The sequence below is a fragment of the Silene latifolia genome, chromosome X (assembly GCF_048544455.1).
Source record: "Silene latifolia isolate original U9 population chromosome X, ASM4854445v1, whole genome shotgun sequence".
Lineage (NCBI taxonomy): Eukaryota > Viridiplantae > Streptophyta > Magnoliopsida > Caryophyllales > Caryophyllaceae > Silene > Silene latifolia.
This window is the reverse complement of record NC_133537.1, coordinates 18,390,390-18,416,105: the sequence shown is the minus strand read 5'-3', so window position 1 is coordinate 18,416,105 and position 25,716 is coordinate 18,390,390. Positions and strand designations below refer to the sequence as shown.

Sequence of the window (25,716 nt, the reverse complement as noted above, 5' to 3'; positions counted from 1 at the left end):
AGCATATGAGAATTCATACATGAATGAATTTCTTGCCGAATATGTGAAAATACTTTATGGTCCAGAAGTACCATAATAGTTGGGAGTAGTGAAAATCTACAATGAGGATGTCAATCCATACAACAAGGTGATTTGGCAAGAAAGGTTAATTATTGTTCAAGATGAAATGTGAATTATTGGATTGATTCTCCTAAATACAATGAATTCAGGATTGATAGCTACACTCTTTTTTCCTTCGACTAAGTTTTTGTCCCAATGAGTTTTTCCTAGCAAGGTTTTAACGAGGTAGCACAGTAAGCGCATTGATACGCTATATGATTATTAAGATGAGTTATTCTTGACATATAATACTATGTCATCTATCGAGAAGTTCTCTATCACTATTGTGGAAGTATTATTTGAAATAAAAATCCAAGAGTCATATGAAGATTGAAATTATCATGGATTTGAAGATATCAAGTTTATCAACTACAATGGATTTTATTCAACGGTCGAGAAAATACGTCAAAGGATGGTTCATTTTAAGATTTATCAAGTTATGTAATCATCAGGGGGAGTTGACATACGCTGTACTCTTTTTCCTTATTCGTGGTTTTGTCCCACTGGGTTTTCCATGGAAAAGTTTTAACGAGGCAGCTATTATTATGCGTGTTTGAAAATTATTGTACTCTTTTCCTTTCTAGCGTTTTTCCCGTGGGGTTTTTCTAGTAAGGTTTTTAACGAGACATGTTCTTCAGTAATGGACATCCAAGGGGGGGGGGGGGTGTTATGAAATATTATTATTATATGGATGTCCATCTTATAGGATTATAGAATATATTATCTTTATGGAAACTCTACCTTTTGTATTGTATATATATACCCTTCATAATAGAATAAGAATACAGTTTTGTCTCTCTTATATTCTCTTTAATTTCTCTTTACAATTCTCTTCTCTCTTTATTTCACAACACACAAACAATATTAATTTTCTAGTTAAGGATGTGTCTTGATCGCAAAAGTTGAGGAAATTGGATGAGATGGGAAAAAAAAAAGAGAAGGAAAAGAGGGGGGAGGTGAAATGCAGTGCAAATTCTCTATCCCATTTTGTGTCTCATCTAATGTCTCATTACTTTTCCTTATGATACATCATTACTTTAATATAAATCATCACTATTTTTATTAATTGAAGTATGATGATGTGTCATGAGATTAAGATGGTGGGGTACAAGATGAGACATAGATGTGGAATAAGTGATATGGGTAGTTGATGTTTGGATACAATTCCCTCCAAATTTTTCCTATTGTAAAGAGGTTTTGGTTTGCCTTTCAGAAGGGAAAATGGATCTAAATCCCTTCCCCTCCACTTCCGTCCACTAGACCTGGCAAGCGGGTCAATCGGGTCAGGTCATTTCGGGTATGCGGAGTCCGGGTCGGGATGGGTCATTTTGGGGTTAACTATTATCAAGTTATTTGTGGATAATAATCAGTCTGCAACAATAAAAGTTTGGGTCAGGTTATACTGGATCGGGTCAATTCGGGTTCAGTCAAGTTCCGGTCTTCAGTTAGAGTGTCAGGTCAATTTTACCATGTCTATTTTCCACCATAATCTAGTATCCAAACAAGGAATTTTAATCTCCACTCTTCTTCCCTTTCTTTTCTCTCCAAAAGGGTCGGCCCAGTTGATAATTTAATTTAGCGTGGGTTTTAGCATAATTATCAGCTTGACTTAGTGGTAAGAGTTATGGTATAACTTGTCAAATGGTCTTGGGTTCGAACCTTGCATCATGTTTAATTTTGTTAAATTTTTACACAATGGGGTTGTTCAATTTTCAACAAAATAAGGTTAATGGGAATCGAACCCAGGTTGCATTGCTTCTTTATTATGCAACTAACCATTGTGACATTTACTTGTTGTTGAAGAATTGAAAAGACAATTTATTTATGTACTACATTTCTTTTAGAATTGAGACATAAACTAGCCTTATAAATATTACTTAAAATAGTTAATATACGTTTTTCTAATTATTCTTTTACGAGTAATAAAAATGGTACCGGGGCCTCACTTTAAGATTTCGCACAGAACCCTCAAAACTACAGGGACGGCCCTGCTCTTCAATATCCTCAATCCAAACACGCTGCATCCACCATTGACTCAACTAAATCCTAATGCGTTCAGGAGCTCATCTTAGATCACAAGTGTAGTATAACACAAAAATTCAATTACAAGAAAAAGAAGAATAAAGGAATCAAATGAGATGTTATACGTACTTTCACTTGAATTTCCACCTTGTGATTTGATTTGTGTGGTGTTGTTTTAGTTTTGAAGATTTGAAAATTAAGAATCGTACTAAATTATGTGTTACTCTGTATCTAATTGTGTAACGGCAGCAATTTACCACCATTGGCTCATATCAACATCCTTTTGTCTAGTTCAATAGGCACTATTGTAATAATGCACTCCATGATTCGTGTTTTGATAACAATACTCCATTTTGCTTGTGACGGTTACAAGCTTGTGATCTCTTAGATTCTTACAAGTCAGAACCCTCTTCCACTTGTCCTCTCACTTGTCTCTTTGTCTCACGTCACAAGCTTGTAACGAATTTTGTCCGTAACAAATGAGAATTTGTGTTTTGACAGTTGTTGGCTCACAATATGTCTAACATCGGTGTATAGTGAATAGTACTATAGAGTATAGTGTCCAATAATTTTGTTATACTTTCTCGTCTTAATTGTTTGTTTATCTTTTCTAGTTATTTTAAAAATATTAACGTATGCGCTTTATGTATTGTTGTCACTTATACATAGTTATAATGAGGCATACAATCAATTATTTTATTATGTGATTATTATACATTATATTATCGTCTACAACATATCAATTGATCGTTAATCAGATTTTTTTTCCTAATTACTTTTAATAATTCTTATGCGTATTTTTGTTCGTTCTAAACATATTACCCTTTACACCCAATGGCATGAAAATAGAACACTAATTTTCACCGTTAAATTTGGAGAAACTAATAATTAAATTAAATTAACAACTTAGAAATCATGGAGGCAGTAAAAATGGCAAAATAAAAACTAAAAATATTATCATGGGTAAGAAACTGTGACACGTGGCACCTACAGACCAACGTGGCCAAATGAGTAGATACCACATAGCATATACTAATTTGGGAAACGATTATCATGGAGTTGATTTCTCTGCTCCCTTGCTTTCTTTATCTCCATGTATTTTTAAAGCACACTGAATTTTCACACATTTGCAATACGCAGACAAGTTTTCTTGTGTAATTTCTAACAAAGTAAATATAAAAAAAAAGGTAAACATGGGTAGCAAAAGAGCGGGTTTGATGAGGTGGTTGTTGTTGGTCGTCGTGGTAGCGTTGGTGGTCGCTAAGGTTGCCAACGCTAATGAAGATGAATCTTGGACTGGTTGGGCTCGCCAAAAGATTTATGGTTCCGGGTAATTTTCCCGCTTTTTTGCATTTTTCTAAACACGGAATATTATGTAAGACGCTCATATCGACTTATATAGTACTCCGTATTAATAGTGACAAGAAGCTAATAACCTGATATGGAGTAACTTATTCGTGTATAAGTCGTGTTATCAGAAATATAACACCCACCTAGTGGGGAAGCCAGGATTTACGGTTGAGGGGCAAAAAATTTTAGCGGGGCGAACTAATGATGGCATAATGTATAACTTTTAAGAAAAGTTGGAAATTGGGAGTAAAACTTTCGAATTTTTCATTGGCCAACAGGGCGAAGTTGGCTCAGCTCACTTGATATTATAAACGAGTTGATGTAACAAATAAATTGTGACCCAAATCCATTAATTATTTCCTGCTGGATTGTCCAGCTTATAATTTCGTGTTGGGTTGTGTCGTTCTAGGGGCTACGTTAGCTACGTATTAGCTAATAGAAGTTTTTTCGAACTTGGAGGGTTTCCTTAGATACTTTTTCGTCTTTGCAATGAAAATGTGATTCTAAATCTGTTAAAATTTACGTTTTTAGGCCTCATCTCAATATCCATTTCAATTTTAGTTTCCGTTACCAATCTAAGACGAGGGAGCCTCTTGATGAATCTAGGTGTGATACGAATCTAAAATCCCCGCAGAAAATTAATTAAGATTCTCTCCATTTGTTTTTCCATGAGAAATGGAGCTACAATGGTACACTCTTTATCGTTGATTGAAATTTCATGTTAGGACGATCTAACAGTCATAATCTATATCTATATAAAATAATAAAACAACAACCATACCATATTTTTATCCCCTCCAAAACTTCACTCCACATTTAACATAGATTTTAGGATTCTTTAAAAATAGGTCCGCTAACTAAATAGCCCAATATATAAAATTTATTTTATGTTGTTAACATAAAATTTATACCACCATATTTTATTATTGTTTTACTAACTTCTCTATATTTTAAGGTCTCCATAATATCATAATTAGTTTTAGAATTTTGTGGTTTTTTTAAATAATTTTCATATCTTATATAGTATATATAATTGTTTGATGGCATGAATTTAAATTTTTTAAGCATCATGTTTTTACTCGATTAAACAATATTGTTTAATCATGCAATTTAGATAATTGTTAGTCTCAAAATCATTCCTTTTATGTTTTTAAACCGGGGTGAATAGCCATTTGTTAAAATGGTCAATCATATTGAAGTGTTCATAACCTTCAATCTAACTATCTATACTAATTAATAAAACAATAACAATTGACATAGTATCTTGATTAATTTTTTGTTACTATGAACTTAATGTTTTGTTGCCGATCTTCGATTATCATGTTATTATAGCATCTCCCCTTTCCTTGCACGAGTAAGTTGAATAATCTAACAACTAACAAATTGAAATTGAGAAGCATTGGGTAAATGTCTTTAGAGAATGTCTCATAATAAATTTATTATGAGCTTATTTTATAATTATAATACAAAATAATACCATGGGCAATAAAACAGATGAATACATGATTAAAAATAAAATGGGTACACTTATTATAAGAATATATATACAAAGTTAAAGAGTCATTTCAAGTCATGATTAACAATATATTTATATAATGGTCATGAAAACGATAAATGATTACAATGTTATATCAATAACTTCTTTAGAGACTATCTCCGATTTTCCTCAAAAAAATTTATTAGTTAATGCAATTTATACGAATGAAATTTGATTATGAGTAGGTTGACATTGTTTAAACATTAATAAAGGATTAAAGGGTATGTATTAAAGAGTTTTGATTGGATGTATATTTAACGTTAACGAACATGAATGGCCTAATTCTAGAGTTTACACTCTAGAGTTTCAATGGCCTAATTCTCAATCACAAATTATACTATGATATGAGACCCTAATATGGCGATACTACAAAAAAATGACCATTTTATGGTAAAAATTTAGCTTTTGATATTAAAAGTTACCACTATTTTGTTACTAACAGTGACTACTTAAAAAAAACAATTATTTTTACACATAATGTTCACTATTTCTTATAAATTGGTCACTTTTACCAGTCTATATTCTACTTACATTGATAAAAGTGATCAATTTCTTATTTCATATAAATAATAAAACACAAACCATAAATATCTTTTTTAATTTCCCGCCTAAATACTCACCTCATACTAAGCACAATTTTAGCAAAATTCATTAGCCCACTAATCAACTGGCCCACAATGATCATCAAATTTATATCTACTAACTCATACACGACTAATATTAGCTATGAAATGAGCCCACCATGTTAACAAAAATGAACCTCAAATTGATTTTTAAATTGATTTTGTACCAATTTCTACCAGTCAAATATTGAATACCTTGAAACTAAAAAATAAATTCAACTTTGTTTATGACTTTTGAATGTGTACATCAAAAGATATGAGACACGAGTAATGTTATGGGACATAAAGACCAAATATGTTTCGCGATTAACGGGTCGTAAAATAATTTCAAAAGATCAGAGAGGTTTTAGTATGATCATTTACATATACTGATTAGTATATCAAATATAAAATAATTTATAGAGATATCATAATGTGTAACTCATAAGCGTTCTTTCCTTTTATAGCAAGTTTTCAAGTGTATACGTTAACTGATATTGTTTTGACTTAATTCGTAATTCTACTTTTTATTTTGTCCTAATTTTAATTTTAATTTTTATGCAAACATTTCAAAACTTATCCTATATGGTAAAATTTGCCGATATTTGAAATTATTAACATGCTTTAACATAGGTGTAAACATGTCGGCATATGCATGCTCTAATCAAAGATATGAGATACGACGGGTGTAACCATAATATACAACAAGAGTATAACTATGTTTTTACAATTAATACTCTCTTAATACTAATGTTATTTTGAAAAAAAATGAATACTATAATTTAAATATGTAGATTATACTGTTATAGAAGTATTGTATTTGTAATTGTAATTGTCAAGTATATAATTTCCATGTAACATATGGGAAATCAATTACTTCAAATAAGAAACCAAAACAATGTTGTAAATCTAAGAATTTACGAAAAATTTTAAATATACAATCTATACACGCCCGTGCAACTTTGCACGGGTCATAAACTAGTTTCATTATAAAAAGTACGCCTTTGGTAAAAACTTGAGAATAAAAGATAGTTGTAGCACTTGGGATTTGCATTTTATGTCAAATTTATCATGTTTATGTTTCTCATCACACGAGGATTTGTGATTCCATGACATTAAAAGCATTACTCGAAATTTTCTTGACAGAAAATGGACCGTAAAAGAAGGGGCTGAAAATATGGTGCATAAAGCTGAAGATTCAGCTTCTGGTAACTTAATTTCCTTTACCGTCACCAATTTACGCAATCTATTAACATTGACGATTCGTCTTACTTGTATTCCTCTAATTTGCAGAGGCTTCAAATTATGTATCGGACAAGGCCAAAGGCGCAAAAGACTCAGCTTCCGAGACGATGTCCAGTGCTAAGGGAGGTGCTAAAAAAATGATGCACAAAGCTGAAGATTCAGCTTCTGGTAACTTAATTTCCTTTGCTGTCACCAATTTACGCAATCTATTAACATTGACTATTGTTCTAACTTCTATTCCTCGAATTTTCAGAGGCTTCAAACTATGTATCTGACAAGGCCAAAGGCGCAAAGGACTCGGCTTCCGAGACGATGTCCAGTGCTAAGGAAGGTGCTAAAAAAATGATGCACAAAGCTGAAGATTCAGCTTCTGGTAACTTAATTTCCATTGTTGTCACCAATTTACCCAATCTGTTGACATTGGCTATTCTTCTTACTTCTAATCCTCGAATTTTCAGAGGCTTCAAATTATGTATCTGACAAGGCCAAAGGCGTAAAGGACTCAGCTTCCGAGACGATGTCCAGTGCTAAGGGAGGTGCTAAAAAAATGATGCACAAAGCTGAAGATTCAGCTTCTGGTAACTAAATTTCCTTTGCCGTCACCAATTTACGCAATCTATTAACATTGGCTATTCTTCTTGCTTCTAATCCTCGAATTTTTAGAGGCTTCAAATTATGTATCTGACAAGGCCAAAGGTGCCAAGGACTCAGTTTCCGAAACGATGTCCAGTGCTAAGGGAGGTGCTAAAAAAATGATGCACAAAGCTGGAGATTCGGCTTCTGGTAACCTATCATTTGTTATGACCAATTTACGCATACAATCTATCAACATTGGCTATTGTTCTAACTTCAATTCCTCGAATTTTCAGAAGCTTCAAATTATGTATCTGACAAGGCCAAAGGCGCAAAGGACTCGGCTTCTGAGACGATGTCAAGTGCTAAGGGAGGTGCTAAAAAAATGATGCACAAAGCTGGAGATTCAGCTTCTGGTAACTTATCCTTGTCTATGACCAATTTACGCATGCAATCTATTAACACTGGCTATTCTTCTTACATCTATTCCTCGAATTTTCAGAGGCTTCAAATTATGTGTCTGACAAGGCCAAAGGCGCAAAGGACTCGGCTTCCGAGACGATGTCAAGTGCTAAGGGAGGTGCTAAAAAAATGATGCACAAAGCCGAAGATTCGGCTTCTGGTAATTCAATAGTCTTCTTTTCTTTATTTACAGCAGCTTCATCTAAATTGGCAATTACTTATACTGTAACTGTGTAACGTGTTTGTATTCTTATATTCCACTCTCCATTACCATTTTCAGATGCATCAAAATATGTCTCTGACAAGACCAAAGGTGCTAAGGACTCGGCTTCGAAGACGGTGGATAAAGTTGAAGATTCGGCTTCCGGTGACTAATTTTTCCTTTATATTCAACCATTTGCTTAAGCAATTTGACTATGATATGTTTCAATACTTTGATTACACTTCACACATTCCTTTTTACTTGTGTAAACAACCTATATGAAAAGATAGACTACGTGAATAGCGAATACATATAAACGTTCTTGTATTCTTCTCCAATTTTATTTTCAGAGGCATCGAAATATGTATCCAAGAAGGCCAAAGGAGCCAAGGACTCAGCTTCCGAGACAATGTCAAGTGCAAAGGGAAAAGCTGAGGTGGTGTACAATGAGGCAAAGGACAAGGCCAAGGGCGCTAAGGATTCCGCTTCAAAGACAATGTCAAGTGCCAAGGGAAAAGCTGAAGGCATGTACGATGAAGCAAAGGACTCGACTTCCAAGACGATGAAAAGCGTAAAGGGTAAAGCTGAAGGTATGTATGATGGGGCGAAGGACAAAGCCAAAGATGCAAAGGACTCGACGTCCAAGACGATGGAAAATGCAAAAGGGAAAGCTAAGGGGATGTATGATGGGGCAAAGGACACTGCCGGAGGAATGTACGAAGGAGCGAAGGACAAGGCCAAAGATGCAAAGGATTCGGCTTCTGAGACAATGAAAAGTGCAAAGGAGAAGGCCTCAAATGCTGCCGGTGAGGTTGGCTCAAAGCTCAGGGGGAATTGAGAAGTTTTTCCAATATAGTTTTGCTAGGTATTTAGGCATAAATGTAATGTAAGGTACTTAACCTTTTAGAGTATGACATGGTGCCTGTATGCCCTTTTTGGACAGGGCACATATAAGAAGCAAAATACAATGTCATAATACTGTTAGAATGTAGTCTCCTAATAATAACTAGGGGTGTTTCCATACTCGTAATAAAGTATGTGACCACACTCGTTGTAGAGTAATTACTCGTAGTAGAGTATGAGACCGCACTCGTTGTAGAGTACGCTGCAAAGTCGGTTTTATATATGAATATATAGTTTGTACATATAAGTTTTGGTAATCTCATGGTTTTATGTTATTTGGAATCTAAAGAGAAATTTTTATATACGTGAGTAATCCTTATTTATCCCCTTATTATTCTAGTGTTTGACTTGTGAGTTGTAGATCACTTGTTTGATGTCAAAATTGATCGGTGTGAATGATAATGACCTTCATCTTTTATATAAGTGGTTTGGAGTAAATAAGTGATTAAGAGTTCGATTTCTAAGTCTTGTGAATGAGAATGTATTTATTCATTAAGTTGCTTTCAATAACTCAAAAGAGGATGATTTTGATATGGAGCTGGAGAAGGGAATGGACATCGCAGTTAAGGAAGGAAATGATGAGATGTACACGAAAACAAATGAGGAAGTTAAGGATTTTTCGAAGGCAACTGCTATTTTCTGGAGACAAAGAGCAAAATTGAGATGGATGGTGGATGGGGATACGTGCACTAAGTACTTCTCGGCAGGCAGAAACTGGGTTAAGGGTATAGCAGGCAGAAACTTCATTCTCGGCATTAAGGGGGAGGATGGAACATAGGTGTATGATCCTGAAAGAGTATGTAATATTTTCCAGGCCAACTTTAAGGAGCTTTATAATCCTATTTGTAGGAGCCAGATTGCTAATAATTCATTGATAATGGAAGAGCTCGTGAGTAGATGTACAATTACTATTTGAAATGATGATGCTGACTGGCTGAAGCGACCATTCACTGCACAGGAGGTGAGAAGTGCGGTTTTTCAAATGAGCGCTCTTAAATCTCCGGGCCCGGATGGGGTACCGGCTGTGTTCTATCATAAATGCTGGTTCCTTGTTAAGAAGGATGTCACAAAAGCTATCCTTTCGATCTTGAACTCTGGTATGATCCTTAAGGAGCTTAATAGAACATTCATTACCTTAATCCCTAAGTGCCATAACCCGGAAGGTGTACATGAGTACCGACCGATTAGCCTATGTAACGTTTTAATAAGGATTGTGTCAAAGTGTATTACTAATCGGTTGGCTAGGGTGATGGGTTAGTTAGTAGGAGAATTCCAGAATGCCTTCATCCCCGGTAGGCAGATATCGGATAATATCCTAATCGCACATGAAGCCATTCACAAAATAAAGTCACACAAGAAAGGAAAAGGGGAAAGGTTAGCTTTTAAAGCAGATATGAGTAAGGCTTATGATAGGGTAAATTGGGATTTTCTAAAGGCGGTTTTGCTTAATGTTGGTTTCCCGATAAATTTAGTATCTCTAATTATGAATTGTGTGACTACGGTGTCCTATCAAGTCTTGTTCAATGGTGCACCGCTGCAGTTGTTTCAACCAAAATGTGGACTTAGGCAGGGTGACCCACTTTCTCCATATATTTTCGTGTTATGTATGGTGTATGGAGGTCATGTCAAAGAATGTGGTGCGATATCAGCATAATGGAAAGTTAAAGGGTATCAATTTAGGAAGGGGAGAACTCCAGTTAACACACTTGTTTTAGCGGATGATGCGGTCTTTTTTCTACAGGACAAAGAGGATTCGATAAAATTTTTTTGTAATCTTCTGAACAACTATTGCAAAGTGTCGGTCAGATTATAAATGAGGAAAAGTCGGGTATTATCTTTAGTCCGAGCACGAGACTTTTACAGGCAAGGAGATGTATGAAAATCCTGAAGATAAAGGGAAATAAGGGGATGGGTAAATATCTGGGTTTACCTATTGAGTTTCAGGGATAAACAAATGAGTTATTCAAGGGTCTGGTTGAACATGTTATGAAGCGGATCTCGTCGTGGAATGGAATTTTTCTGTCCCCGGCTGGGAGGTTGACTATAATCTCTTCCGTCTTATCAAATCTCTCCAATTTCTTTCTATCGGTATTTAAAATACCCGTAAGTGTGACAAATAGACTCAACTCTATTTTGTCACATTTTTGGTGGGCGGGGTGTAGAACAGGGAAAACCATCCACTGGTGTAGTCAGAAATTCCTTAGTCTTCCGAAAAGTGAGGGTGGCCTTGGTATAAGAAATATTGAATGCCTGAACCAGGCCTTGCTGGCGAAACATGCTTGGAGGATTGCTTCTGGACATGACTCCTACTTTAGCCGGATTTTCCGAAAGATTTTATTAGGAAATAATAACCTAGGAGCTGATAGGGATATAAAAATTGGAATTAATTACTCATGGGGAGCTACAAGTATTCTCTATGGGTTAAATTTGATCCTACAACATATGGGATGGAAAATAAGGACCACATCGGAGTTGGATGTCTGGACCAACAAGTGGGTTGAGGGGGATTACCCCGAGGTAAGGGATGAGATTCTCTCACTCGATGCGGTGCATATTCGGAACCTTAAGGTGGGGGACCTAATCATAAGGTGCGAAAGCGAGTAGGGTAGAAGATGGAATGAGGAAATGGTACGACATATGTTTGCTGATGAAACTGTGAGTAAAGTTCTAGCCATGCCCCATTCTAGATCCCGCAGTGTTGATGAGGGCTATTGGCCACATAGTAGTACGGGTGATTATAATGTGAAGAGTGGATATGGAGTCCTCTTCACAAGATTTATGGAATTAAAAGGCTCGGTGAAGGATAGAACAAGAGTAGATGAGGAAGGAAAGTCCTTTTGTAAAAGAAAGCTATGGAAATTACCGGGTCCGATGATGTGGAAGATCCTTATCTGGCAAATTGTAACGAATAGTTTACCGGTGGGAAGTAATTTTGAGAGGAGGAAAATTGAAGTGGATACGAGGTGCAAACTCTGTACTAATGAGGAGATGACTTCTGAAACCCTGGAACACCTTTTTAGGGATTGTGAGGTTGCAAAGAGGATATGGGCTTGCACAGAGTTAGGTATTAGGGACTCTCAGGTTAACAATATGGACATTGGAAAGTGGATTATTCATTGGGTTAATTACCTGGGCAAACTTGAGGATGTCAATACTCGATTGATATGATTTGTGGCGACATTATGATGTCTATGGTGTGTACGAAATAGGATTCTTTTCAGAGGGGAGAGCTAGATTCCACCCAAATCTTTTCTTGAACTTATGGACATAAGTGGTAAGTAATGCTGACAAGGCGGTTCTTGAGATTAATAAAGGTGAGGAGATGACAAACAGCGCGACTTCAGGCATGGAAGATGAAAAAATGTTGTGGCTGAAAGAGAGTAAGCCTTTTTATACGATTGGATCAATGTACAATTGTGAATGTATTAGAGTTATGGTTTACGCAGGATGGAAATCCAGGGATAAAGCTGGGGTAGGATGGGTTGCTTTCACGAAAACTGGAGCCAAATTCTTTGAAATTAGTAAGGCAATCAAAGCTGAATCTGCAATGCAAGCGGAAGCTTTAGGACTCCGGGAGGTGATTTACTGGGCAAGAGATAAAGGCTTGTGGCATTTGGAAGTCTCTTCGGACTGCCTCCCTTTAATTGCGTTTTTTGTAGGGATCGAGCGAGCTCACCACCTCACTAAGGAAATCCTTGCGGACATCATCTTCCTTAGCGCTTTGTTTCATTGCGTGTCTTTTAGTTATATTCCTAGGTCGTTTAATTTTTTAGCGCATGGTCTTGCTTGTAAGGCTATGCTTAGCTAGAACATCTTTATTTACAGCTGCCAAAAAAAAAAAAAAAAAAAATCTCAAAAGAGGTACTGCCTTTGATGTGATAACATCTAAAAATAATTTTAAGGAGACGAGGACATAAAGAATCGTCTAAATAATCTGAAGGAAATGAGTATTTATTGGACATAAAAAATGTCTAAAGTAAACAATAATAATATTACCCTAAAAACACCGATTTTTATTTAAGACGGGCGAATTCATCTTCAATATAAGACGGGTGCTTTTAGAATTTGAGAAATATAACTTCATGTAACTCAGAGTTCAAATTCATGACAATTTGGTAATCTATGCCTACTCATTTGAAAACCCAAAAGAAAAGTAATTAATTTGGGGTAACTTAATACCTCTCGCAATCCCCTATTATTTTCACCTCTATTTTAATCAGTGTATAAACTAGTTTAGATCTCGCGCAATGAATGCGCGGTATTTATAGAGTTATTAATATAGACCTCGTGCAATATATGCACGATATTTATAGAGTTTTACTTTTTTAGTGTATATCCTAAAAAAATCGGAGATAAATTTGTGGAGAATGTGAAATATTAAATGTTATAAATATTTAAATATAAAAGATTATATCCATTTATAACTTATCATGGCCACACCTATAGTATATACTAAAAATACCAAGCACTATTCTAGGAAATATGTTTTAGACGGGAAAAGTTGGAGTTTCGCCTATTCATTTAGTAAATAGGAGATTGTGTTAAGTTAAAACAATCTTAAATAAGAAATTTCCCTCTAAAAAAAATCTTAAATAAGAAATGGTTGTATATCTATACATAAGTACCAAATTGTAACACTTGGCAAAATTTAAAAAATTGGGTGTACAATCAATTGCAATGGAGGAAAGTCACGTAGGATAAATAAGACCGATTATTAATTGAGACGAACATATTCATCGTATAAATAAAACTAACCAAATAATTAGATGAGACAAAAAAATAGAACTCTTGAGTCTTCTCATCATTCACCACCAAAAGTATTTAACCCATTTACATTTAAAACGAACGAAGACAAAACGAATAAATAAAACTTGAATTGAAAAAACCCCAATTAAAGTTTACAATTTATTTTTTTTAACTGTCAAAAAAAAAAAAAAAAAAGTTCGGATGTAATCAAAATTCCACGGCGAAGAACATGGCCTTGAAGCTCTTGATATGAAAACCTACTATAATCCTCAGATGATGAAAACATGGATTGTGTAGCGTATTGGAGAGAATTAACATGATGTTATCTCGGAATGGAATTAATATCTTCAAACAATTTGAACAGCGATTGTGAACGCATCAATTAATGGTATATTATGTTCACTTATTTACTGTTCTTCTTTCCTTAATTAATTTTTTATTAATCGAGTACAGATTTCTTCCAACTTTAATAATTTATTGTTCATTATCGCACCGTTGATGTTAATTTTGCATATATATTTTTTCCCGGCGATCGTTCTCATGCTTGTAGCTGAATTCTATATTTCTATGCACGTCTTACTCGGCTTCAACTCTGGAAGTGTCGGATACGCGTCGGAGTGTCGAATACGGTTATTTTCTGCGTCATTTTCAATTTCTTTTTGTTTAAAATTATGTGTTGTGCTAAGTACATGGAGAAGTTTCGGTGTAACAGACTAACAGTGGTTGAGTCCAAGTAACATATTTGTGTTAAAAGTATTACCTTCGTTCCAATGAATAGTTATTTTTTTTATTTCTTGTGAGGAGTATTTTGATAACAGGTAAATAAGTATCGGAAGGAGTAGTTCTTATTAGGCCTCTATAGTCAATAACATTTGCTGTATTTGCTTCAGTTGGATGATGAAATAAGCATGTCAATGAACATTATTAAACGGAGTAATTAGGAATAGGCATAAGAACAAACTCAATCGTTCATAAAATAACAAAGTAATACAAGAACACTTGACAAAAGGAGGATTATATGGTGTTCCTCCTTAATGTGTTAGAACTGAAATGAACACAGAAATGACTGATAAAAATGCGCAATACAACTCCAAGGTAAAAGGGTCAACTTGAAATCTGCTTGTGCTTTAATTTTTTTACAAGACCAACATAGGATAAATTGATGCAGCATAGCCAGTGCGACTCTAGCACCAGTGTAATATAGCTGTAGCCTGCTGCACAGAAGAATAAACTCGCATCAGTTTCAGAATTTGAATAACTTCAATGCATTGCGATATTATGAATTGCAGCGGAAACAAGCAGCAAAAGCCGGGGTTAAGGGAGGTTAATATGTTAGCATTCCTCAAACTAGTTTAGAAATGATGCTTGCATAAAGTGTATTTGGTTACAAAAAGATGTGGCTCCAGGTGAGGACAAAGAGCTAAACCTTTTCACTACTTTATAAAAGCTCAGATACTTGAAAGTGAAGGAGAAAAAGCACAGGACATGCAGTTGAAGTATCATAATCATAATCCAAAAAAAAGTCTATCTAGTATTTGGAATAAAAAAAAGTTGTTTGGACTTGCAAGCTTTAAGAAATAAGAACTCTAGGCCATGTTCCAGGTGTTGGGGCATCAACTTGTTTTCTTTTCTTTTTAGGATTGAGGACAGGATAAGTAGTTGCACAGTAAGTGGTCAAGTAGCGTTGCATCGACTGATGTGGGAGATTTCGTATCTAGGGCTTTGGATGTACGGAGTTTTATCCTTGGTTGTTTCATACTTTCATGTAACCCAAAGTGGAAATTGGGTTGAGACTTGGGTCAACGATCAACCACTACTTCACAGTTTTAGAATATAAGATGCACATAATACTTAGTGAATTGTTTTGCTTTATTCTATCATATTCGGAGACAAAAATAGTGAGTCTTTTTCCCACTAAGCTTCCTATTTCTTGATGATCATTCTTGAACTAACCTATATATGGGAATGTTTATGTCATCTGGACTGATAAATAATGAAAACGGGTCAAGGAAGATTGTTAGTTTGTCAGCTGACTTTTGATGGAGGCAATGGTCACACTGTGAAATGTTGTATATGTGTAAAATGGTATGCATTTTGATGCTGGTGAGCAAAGAGCTTGTTTTAAGAAGCCGAGAATCACACTTAAGAAAACAAAGAACTATGAGCAGTATGTAGGTTCTAGCATAACGGAGTATATCTTTATGATGTATATCGAGTGAGAAGAGTAATGATGCATGTCATTGAAGTTACAAGTTACCTTCAGTTCTAGCTGTCGCGCCTGTAAGGATAAGGGACTTGACCTGACTCTATTTGTTTGACATCCTCTACTAAAATTTCGTAATGCCTCTTCACTTCCTCGGGAGTCTTTCCAACAACCCTAGCAACCTTTTGCCAACGGTCTTGGGTATCCTTGTCGAACTGAGCCAAGGCCTTCTCAAACAGTTTGTTTTGCTTGGTTGTCCATGAACTGTATGATGAAGATGCCATTTGAAACAACTAAGCTGACTAATGTAACTCGACAATGCTAGCAACTGTAACTGAAGGAAAGAAGTGATGACTTAAGTCAAGAAAGACCTTTCTTTCGTATTTTAGTGTGTTACTTGCTATGGTTACAGAGAACAGAAGTTGCTCCTTATAAACTGGAAGAAAAGGTTTGTTCCTGGGGTTACTCCAGCTGGGAGAATATATTATTCTTGGGGACTACTAGTGTCATATCCTACTTTTCAAGCCACAAATTGTGTAGGACCCAGGAAGAGAATCGGTACATAGTAGAGTACATAACGAGCCACGACCAGATTATATTGTACATCATATTACGACGTATTAGATTAGTAATTCTCTTTTCTATTGGTTTTTAGTCTCTAACATTCTTACCACAATGTTGTTTGTGAAGGGCCAGTTTAACTATATTGTTGTAGTCTTGATTGATTTAGTCTATCAATCGTCATTTATTCTCTTGAAGTATCTTTTCTGATATGTCCTGCAGAGTAACACCGACCTGACAAAATGTGCTTGATTCGTGATTTCTAATTGTTGACATGTCTGATGATAGGCTCCTGTAACTGAGTTCTTGTCTTAGCTTTACTTTACTCAGTATTTGTTATGAATAGCGACTCATGATCAGTTATTCGTTTCTTATATTGTGAAGTAGGCAACTAGCAGTTAATTTGCGCAATTCTCGACTCATTTTTAGTCTTCTACAAACGACCTCCCTTTTTTCGACACAGGCTAAAGGCTCCATACTTAAAATCCCCCTAACTTTGTCACTAACAGGAGATATTGAGGTGATAAATCAATGGTGTTGTGATTTTATACAGTCTGCACACTATCCAGTATCATTCTAATGCAATCTGATTATGAGCATACAGCATTTCTAGACTAAAATTGTTAATATAGCTGTAAATGCAGGGGATTTACAGCTAAGTTTGGGTTTTTATTTATGTCACTCTTTGCAGATTCTTCTCAGGCTGGCCACTGATAGAAGAAAACATGAGGTGCCTGAATGACATCCTGTGCCGAGTTAAACTTGAGTGGCAATGACCCTAATCAAAAGGAACAATCAAGGTACAAATAATACTTGTATATCTTTGAATATTGTACCTAAGTTTTGATCTTTTATATCTATGCAACAATTTTTGAGAAAGTGGTCTTGACAATAAGATGTGATGAGAATTCGATGGTTTTGGCGCGAGTTTAACCATCCATCCCGACCTACTGTATGTCTTGCCTTTGGCATGTGTATGACTTGATCGAGGAATAAGGGTAAAGGGCTTTTAGCAACCAATCCAAGCATTCGTATCTAATTTCATATGACATAATCATGCATATAGGTTATTGAAGAATCACAGCTCGCTTTCTCTGCATTTTGGGTGGTCTAGTGGATTTGAAAATTTACAAAAATAAACTTTTCTTCTCATTACTTTGTACGGATGAACAACCTTTATACCTACAGGCTACAGACTATAGGATTCCTTTTAGGCAATATCGTATACGTATATCATAGGCAGTCATACATTACATGATTCTTAAATCTTGCATGGATCTTGATTCTTCCACTTGATATTATTCATTGAAGATATAAGTAGAATTTCTACTCTGCCTATGAAGAACCATATTATATCTGTAGGAACATGTGGCATATACTTGAACAAGTTGAGATTGATTTTCACATTTTATTTGCTTGTTGTGCAAGTGGCTTGTAGCATCTAACTCTCTGTTAAGTGGAGGAACAATAGTCCACTCATTTATATGAAATTCAGGTACCCCTTTGTCCGTTGTGGTAGCCTTGTTACACGGACTCGACTGCACATGTCAAAGTGTTAGATACGATTATTTTGCAAAAAAAAAAAAAAAAATCATGATTTTGACCTAATTTGAAGACTGAAGTGTATTATAAATTTATAAGGGAATATTGTGTCATTAAGCAACACTTAGCCAAAGTGGAGCGTTGAAATAACAGTAACAGCTTTTTACTACGAGGTGGAATTCTTCCTTTGAAGGCTAAGGTATAAAATATGTGCCTATGAGTGTTTTAATAATATGGAACAGAGCACCATTTGTAGCATTATTATTAGATGCTTAATGTGCTGCATATAGATGTTTACGGAGTATCCGTATAAGTTAGATAGGTGACGTCGGGCATACATAGTCTTTTTCCCTACAAACGCTGTTTCTAAGAGATCCATAGCCGAAAAAAGGATGATCATTTACCATTTTATGGAAAACAAACCGAAGCCATCAGCGATAGGTGGACACGGATGATCATCTACTAGGGGGGTACAGGGCTTTTTTTGGATTCATCAGAGATAGATGGACATGGTCTCCATGTTGTTAGTGTTAGCAGCCGACGAAGATTTGAAGATAACAAGTGGCTAACTATATAGATTTATGATAAATCTATTTATGGCCACTGTCATAACTCATGAGGTCAGGTTGGGAAGAATGGGCACACTTGACCTATGTGGCTTATTTATTTTACTCCAACTTGGTTGAAGTGTTGGACAATATGGACATGATATGGTTCTTAGGGGTCGATACGGCTATTTTGTGAAAAATAAATCCATAATTTTGTTGTAAACTAAGGCCTTGTTCTTTTGGACTTAATTTCAATTCTAATCAATTTAGTTCAGTTCAGCTCCATTTAGTTCAGTTTAGTTCAACTCAATTCAATTCAGTTCAGTTCAGTTCAGTTTATTTCAACATTACTATTATTATTCTTATTGATATTCTTATTATTATTTTTATATTAATGTATTTACTATTGTTATTATTATTATTATTATTATATTATTATTTTTATATTTATTATATTACTATTATAGTTATTAATAATTAATTCGTATTGTTTATATTATTATATATATATATTTAATACATTTATTATTATTATTATTATCATTATTATTATTATTATTATTATTATTATTATTATTATTATTATTATATTATATTTATTATTTTATTAATATATTTATTATTATTAATATTATTCATAACATATTTATTATTATTATATTTATTATTATTATATTAATAAGTTATTATTTAATATTTATTATTTTATTAATATACTCATTATTAATATTATTAATCACATATTTATTATTATTATTATTATATTTAATATTATTATGTTAATAAGTTATTATATTAGACCTATTATTATTATTATATTATTTATTTTTTAGTTATTATTATTAATATATTATATTATTATTAATAATGTTATCATTTATATTACTAATATATTATTATTATTACTTTATTTATTATTATATTAATATTTTATTTTTTATATATCTTATTAGATTATTATTATTATTAGATTATATTATTAATGAATAATATTATAATAATATTTATTATTATTATTGGTATTATTTTTATTATAATATTTATTATTATTATTATTATTATTATTATTATTATTATTATTATAATCTTTTTATTATTATTTCATTCGATTAATTTCAATTTTCAAATTTCCCATTAAGTTCGATTCGATTCGATTCACTCCATTAAGTTCGATTCGGACAATTTCAAAAAAAACAATGGCCTAAGCCTCTGAACCTGTGGTGGTCAAGTCTCGGACATCTGACATGGGATTAAAGTGAAGTGTCGAAGTAAAATAGTAAATGAACCTCGCTTACACCAATATAGCCTTTATTACTCTCACTACCTCTTTTGCAATGGGGTCATCAAGGATATTTTGAAGGATATTTTGAATGCTTGAGGATTTAAACCTATGTCACGAACACAACCACCTTGCAGATGTCAGATGGTTCAGCTTGTAAATTCATAAGAGGTGGTACTCATGATCTTGATTCAAATCCGTCAGCATCAAATATGCCCTTTGTGGGTACAACCACCTTATTACCTACCTAATGATCTAGATTCTAATATTCGAAGATAATGAGAGTATGGAGAACACACTTAAGTTTAACATGGAAGTTACCTTTGATTTTTGATCATATGATATATGACACAGGAATGGGTGGTTAGTTTAGAGCCTGTCCTTGTGTACTGGGTTGCAGCAAAGGGGATCAGAATATTGAGAGATATCCACTCACTCACTCACTCTCACTCACTGTGCGTGGTCCTTAAGGTTAGACGATCATTATTCCGATTTTCCGAATCTCTTTTATCTTCTTATCATCTTCACTCTATTGTCAATGTCTACTCTCACGTTTCATCATCTGCCATTTTCTTATCTCCACTCTTTTCACCTACTTATACATCTATGATGTCACCTCCACTCGTAGTTATACCACAAACTTCTTAAATTATTTTGGAGTGGCGAAAATTAAAATTACCATTTTTGGGTATCGAATGAAACCAATAACAAGACGATTCACTTAGTTGTTTTCGTTTACCATATTACGGTAAGAAATAACCATTTCATTTGTGTTTTCGAACAAGGCTTTACTTGTGTACATCCGACTTTCCGTTTTGGGTCATAAGCATAATAAACTTATAAGATAGCCAAGTACTACCATTGTTGTCATGATCGCTAGACCTTGCCGTGTACGGTGTACCCCTGTATTTGGCCTGCCCTTGCGATGTGTAAGGACTAAAAAAAGGAATAAAAAAGCCTTTTTACACAAAACTTATGGACCTTATTATGTCAGTGGCCTAAAATATCGTACTTTTTGTCTGATGTCTCCATCTTATAAGCAGAATCTTTGAAAAGCTGCCAGTATACACGGATATCATCGAACATTAGTACCTACTTTTGGCAATCAAAACAAGCTTAAACTTGCAGCAAAAAACTGCATTTCTTGGGGTGCAAGTGCAAGTGTGCAACTAATAGGTCTTATTGTTGCTGATATTTTGGAGTTTTTCTTGTATTATAGTGTTGTTGTGCCTTGTCAAGGAAACCGTCTTAAAAGTTCAAGGCAGATGTTGCCGTCTTAAACAAAAATTTGTGATATTTAAACATGTACTCCCTTTGTCTCTGTATGTTTACTTTTTCCTTTTGGCACAAAAACCAACGAAAGAGAAACGACCATTTGTGGCGGTTAACGACTTAAGGGATGACAAGTGAACAATAATGAATGTGGAAGATCAAATTACTCATTAGAAGCATTCCTAATATGGAAAGATAAACAAATGAATGTGCACCCAAATAAGGGACGAAATGTCACCAATACTTCGTCTTGACTATTAGGCTAAACTTCGAAAATTTATACCGAATACTATAATTCCTTCATTATAATTCGGTTTTGTAATTTTGGTTTAGCTCCTAAATGAATTACCTATCCATCAAAAATATTAGGGTACTACAGCGAATAGTATGCATCAAGATTCGGAACATATTACCTCTGATCAGATACCCATCATTATATATTCAGAAAAAAGACCAATTTTGATTTTTGATGATTTCTACATTTATGCAGGCCATGATCTTAAAGGTGTTAGCAACAGCTTAATACATTAACAGTTTAACACTACATTATGCCCCCAGTCGAAATTATGGAGCAGGTGAGAAAAGAGAGTTACAAGAAGCACCACAGGGTCACTTGACGGGACTACATAATTCTTACATTGCCGAAATGAAAGCAGCACTGATCATTTCTGCCTATCACCAATAGTATACATCCTCGGCGTTCTGCAAACGCCCAATACGGGTCCAATGAACATGGGGTCTGAGGATTGAAATTTGGCCACAGTGGGCCAGGTGCATAAAGCGCATTATTAGGTGACCCACAAGTCATTCACATACCGGTTTTGTGTCAAAACTGCTGAGACAAATTGCAAAGGCTTGGAAAGCAGAGAGTGGATACCGATAATCCATGGTAAATATGTCTTTCCCAATCTTTCCAAACTGTAAAATTACCTTTTCTTGTTCAGAAGCCAGGATGTCATGGTGCGGCTCAACAGCTGCCACGAGCTGGAAGTTCTTGACTGAAGCTACAGTAACTCGACCCTTGAAGTTTAAGCACCAGCATTGTAGTTGCTCATGCCACCTTGGAGACTTGTTTTTAAGCATAAGTCGATCCCCTGAACCGACCTGGGTTGGTTCAGGTGGACTGGTCGGGTTGAAAGTTAGGCCTTGGTCTTCCTTCCTTGGCAGGCTTGGTGAAGGTGGGGCCGGTGGGCACTTATCATAAGTTAAGTGAGGGAAAGCTTTTGGTGTTGGGGCAGTTCCCCCTTCTTGGATTGAAGCAAGAGGAATCGAGTGCATGACACAATGGAGTCTCCTTGGGCCTCGGGTTCGGAGAACATTAAGCTCATATGAGACGGTTGCTATGCTGTAATTGCACGCAGGTAACCTCGGGGATACCTGTTTAGAGTGAAACCTCCGACTAGGTCGGCCACTTGCCTTGATTGTTGCATCACATGGGGGTTGACTATCGTATATGGTAAATTTGGTTCCAAGAAAATTTGACCTGGAATCATGATAGCTTGTTACTACTAAGAAGGCTACCTCAGATTGTTTTTTTTTTCTTTTTATAATTTTGTATAGGGAGCGACATGGTTTTCATATTCATGGTTTTCGAACTTCAACCGTGAGTACCACCTTTTAATGACTTTACCAGCTGCCATTGTGGTTAACCCAACAATCACTGTGGGTATACAAGTCATGAATGACGAAAGAGAAACTTGCCTGAGTTTTCCAACATAAGCAGTGCTGCCTCTTGAGAAGTCATCTGCCACCAACGACACTACGAAATCTGTACTAGTTGCTCTTCTGATCTTTCTCGCAGCCAATAACAACTTATCTTTCTCATCTTCAGCTGTGAAGGTTATAAACAATATACTCCATATCAATTAGAGATATACTCATACAGCTGTGTGTGAATGGAAATAAAGGGATATTAGTTATAACTTATAATCCCTTGTTAGCGCATCTTCCGCATGTGTAGACAAGTAGAAAGACATTATATCTGGTGTAAGATGATTTCATAAAAGTTTTTATTATAATAAGTCGCTGAAACAAGGATATGAGAATGACTTACATGGCGTCAATCCATAGAAGAGGCGGAAGGTGGATGTCGCACGATCCCTTTTGATAAAACACTGAATATGGTCATCACGCGGACCAGGCTACAACAGAGGCAGATAAAACAATCAGAGATTACCAGTGGAGAAAGATTAAAATCACAAATATGTTGAAATTACCAAAAATAATTAAGTGATTTTCTAAGCTACAGTGCTACACACAACCTGTTTCAAAGAGATGGGAAAAGTAAGTTTTCCACATTGCTCGGGAGTCTGAACAATTTCCTTGGTGACCTCTCTCCACGATCTGCAAACCGCAGCACAAAACACGACCACATTCCTGGCAGGCCATGTTGTCTCACTTCCCTCCACCCTGCGAATTATATCCAAAAGCAACTCCGGAGGCAAGTTCGCCCACTGACCTTGCTCAACTTCATCGGGCTGCGCGGCCTGATCAGGGGCGATATGCGACCTTGATCTCCCACGCCAAAACTTCCCTTCCCCTCCTCGTCTTGATAAGTTTCCGATCCCATCTTTCATCTCCTTAACAATGCCCATTATGGACATGTCTTTTAACTATATTTACACCCCTTCTGGCTACAAGTTCACTGCACATTTAAACAATTCACCATCACAAAATATTCCTTCTTTAAAAGATCAAGAACATTATTTAACCAACAGAGAGCTGCAGGAAACATCATTTAGAAGTAGCAAAACATAAGTAAAATTCTTAGTCAGGTGAATGGTTGAAACTTAAAACATACTCTCTTCGTCCCGGTCATTTATTTACCTTTGGTTTTAGCACAAAGACCAAGAAAAGGGGAGGGGACCATTTATGGGTGGTGTTACTGAGTGACAAGTGGACAATAGGTTATATGGATAATCAAATTACTCTTGAAACATATCCCTATTATAGAAACGTAAACAAATGAATGAGACACTCATAAATGGAATAGATAAACAAATGACCGGGACTGAGGAAATATATCAGCAATTACTCCTTATCGTATCCTAAACGTTGTAAACAAATGAATGAGACACTCATAAATGGAATAGGTAAACAAATGACCGGGACAAAGGGAGTATATCAGCAATTACTCTGTATCGTATCCTAAACATTAGGGGCAGACATGTTTGAAACCCTCTCCCCTTGTACTTGTTCTTCCAACAGTACTAGATCATATACCACATCATAAACAACTGTATTACTAAAAGGAGTATTATCTTTGTTAAAACACTACAAGTACTCTCTCAAAATCATCAATCCCATAAATGTTGTCCTTGATTCATTTTTGGTACATCCCAAAATTAATTCCCTTCTGTAGGTTATAATTTTCTATATCTAGTAATCTACTCCGTAGTATACAACAAAGAATTTTTATAAGCGGTATTTTAATCAAAGACAGACAAATAATCGAGACGGAGGAAGTACAATCAAAAGAATAAAGCTCAGCCCCAGAACCTTTTAGTAAATTTTTTGTAGATCTGGAAAATTTTATAAAAAAAATTGTCAGAAATTACACCACCTAGTGCAAAAGTCCTCATCTTTAACAACATTAATAATCACAAATTAATAATCTAACATTACCCATAAAAGTAATAATTAACATAATGAAATAACCCACATTATAATAACCAACTATTACAAATCACAAATTTAAAATAAAACAAATCAGCATTAATTGATTAATTAACCACAAAATCATCACAAAGCTTTATTCTAATACACCCATTTCAAGATCTGATTATTATTAAAGGGGCTAGCAGCCGCGGTCGCCCCTAAACAAACAAATTTTAAATTTCACAAGCTAACGATAAATCCTGGTTCTGCCACCAGTCATAAACTATTTACAAAATTAAATACCCGAAAACTTGAAAAGGTGGGTCAAATCAGGGGGATTGACCACCAAGAAAAAGCCATACCGGGCAGCACAGCACAGCCGAACCCAGCCCGAAGTGACCGTGGCCCTGAAAAAACAAGTAAGTTTCTCTCTCTAAACTGCCCTGTCCTGTGTGAATAATTTTTTCGAGATTGAAGATGGCTTTGGGGTTCTCTCTCTTGTTACCCTAAAATTAGGCTGTTTAGAAACGAGAAATAATGAGTGGAGTATATAGTGTAATTAATGTAATTAATGATTTAATGATTATTTGATTAATTAATGGAGTAAATTTCCTATATATAATACTCCGTACGAAGTATATAAAGTAGTATTTTCCTTGGCCACAATCCGTTTAAGTATCAATTATATACCATTTGTGTATATAATAATATATGAGAAAAAGCAATACTTGTATAGTTGTATACTTGTACTTCCGCTTTGAGTCTTCCCTTTGCTTTTTCACCAAAAATAAGAAAAAAATAAAACAAAATGAATAAAGTAGCGTGGGTTGTGGTGAGAGAAAATAATAAAGAATGACAAATGAATAAAGAATGTATAAAGTAGTGAAAGTTGTTGATTTTTTTAGGATAGATGATGAATAAAGAATTAATAAAAGTATATCAAAAAAAGAAAGGGGAAGATAGAAAAACAGTC

General features: G+C 35.0%; 4 protein-coding genes and 1 long non-coding RNA gene across 7 annotated transcripts; 3 read left to right on the top strand and 2 right to left on the bottom strand.

The window, feature by feature from the left end:
- Window positions 1-3,267: 3,267 nt before the first annotated feature.
- LOC141621261 (uncharacterized) lies at window positions 3,268-9,250 on the top strand. Its single transcript, XM_074437899.1, has 10 exons — window positions 3,268-3,451; window positions 6,757-6,818; window positions 6,904-7,023; window positions 7,109-7,228; window positions 7,314-7,433; window positions 7,519-7,638; window positions 7,725-7,844; window positions 7,931-8,050; window positions 8,171-8,257; window positions 8,443-9,250. Exons 1-10 carry the CDS (start codon window positions 3,315-3,317, stop codon window positions 8,928-8,930), a joined length of 1,494 nt encoding a protein of 497 aa, XP_074294000.1. The 5' UTR covers window positions 3,268-3,314; the 3' UTR covers window positions 8,931-9,250.
- Window positions 9,251-11,620: 2,370 nt separating this feature from the next.
- On the top strand, window positions 11,621-12,803 carry LOC141616971 (uncharacterized). The gene is made up of 2 exons (XM_074434139.1): window positions 11,621-12,076; window positions 12,288-12,803. The coding sequence occupies exons 1-2, from the start codon at window positions 11,621-11,623 to the stop codon at window positions 12,801-12,803; spliced, it is 972 nt and encodes a 323-aa protein (XP_074290240.1).
- A 1,045-nt stretch (window positions 12,804-13,848) lies between these two features.
- LOC141623067 (uncharacterized) lies at window positions 13,849-23,183 on the top strand. Its single transcript, XR_012533185.1, has 3 exons — window positions 13,849-14,129; window positions 17,197-17,305; window positions 21,637-23,183. It is a non-coding gene; the product is annotated as an uncharacterized LOC141623067 (long non-coding RNA).
- On the bottom strand, window positions 15,999-16,329 carry LOC141623065 (protein RADIALIS-like 1). Its single transcript, XM_074439105.1, has one exon. The coding sequence runs from the start codon at window positions 16,226-16,228 to the stop codon at window positions 16,007-16,009; it is 222 nt and encodes a 73-aa protein (XP_074295206.1). The 5' UTR covers window positions 16,229-16,329; the 3' UTR covers window positions 15,999-16,006.
- Window positions 21,563-25,327, bottom strand: LOC141623066 (tubby-like F-box protein 5). Of its 3 annotated transcripts, none has more exons than XM_074439108.1 (5): window positions 25,106-25,327; window positions 23,408-23,790; window positions 23,200-23,287; window positions 22,848-22,977; window positions 21,563-22,629 (listed from the first exon to the last, which is right to left on the bottom strand). In XM_074439108.1, exons 2-5 carry the CDS (start codon window positions 23,747-23,749, stop codon window positions 21,951-21,953), a joined length of 1,239 nt encoding a protein of 412 aa, XP_074295209.1. In that variant the 5' UTR covers window positions 23,750-23,790; window positions 25,106-25,327; the 3' UTR covers window positions 21,563-21,950. The 3 variants fall into 3 exon arrangements, with proteins under 3 accessions (XP_074295209.1, XP_074295207.1, XP_074295208.1); XM_074439106.1 differs by having other exon boundaries at window positions 25,047-25,295; XM_074439107.1 differs by having other exon boundaries at window positions 23,408-23,867; window positions 25,106-25,295.
- Between the last annotated feature and the right edge of the window lie 389 nt (window positions 25,328-25,716).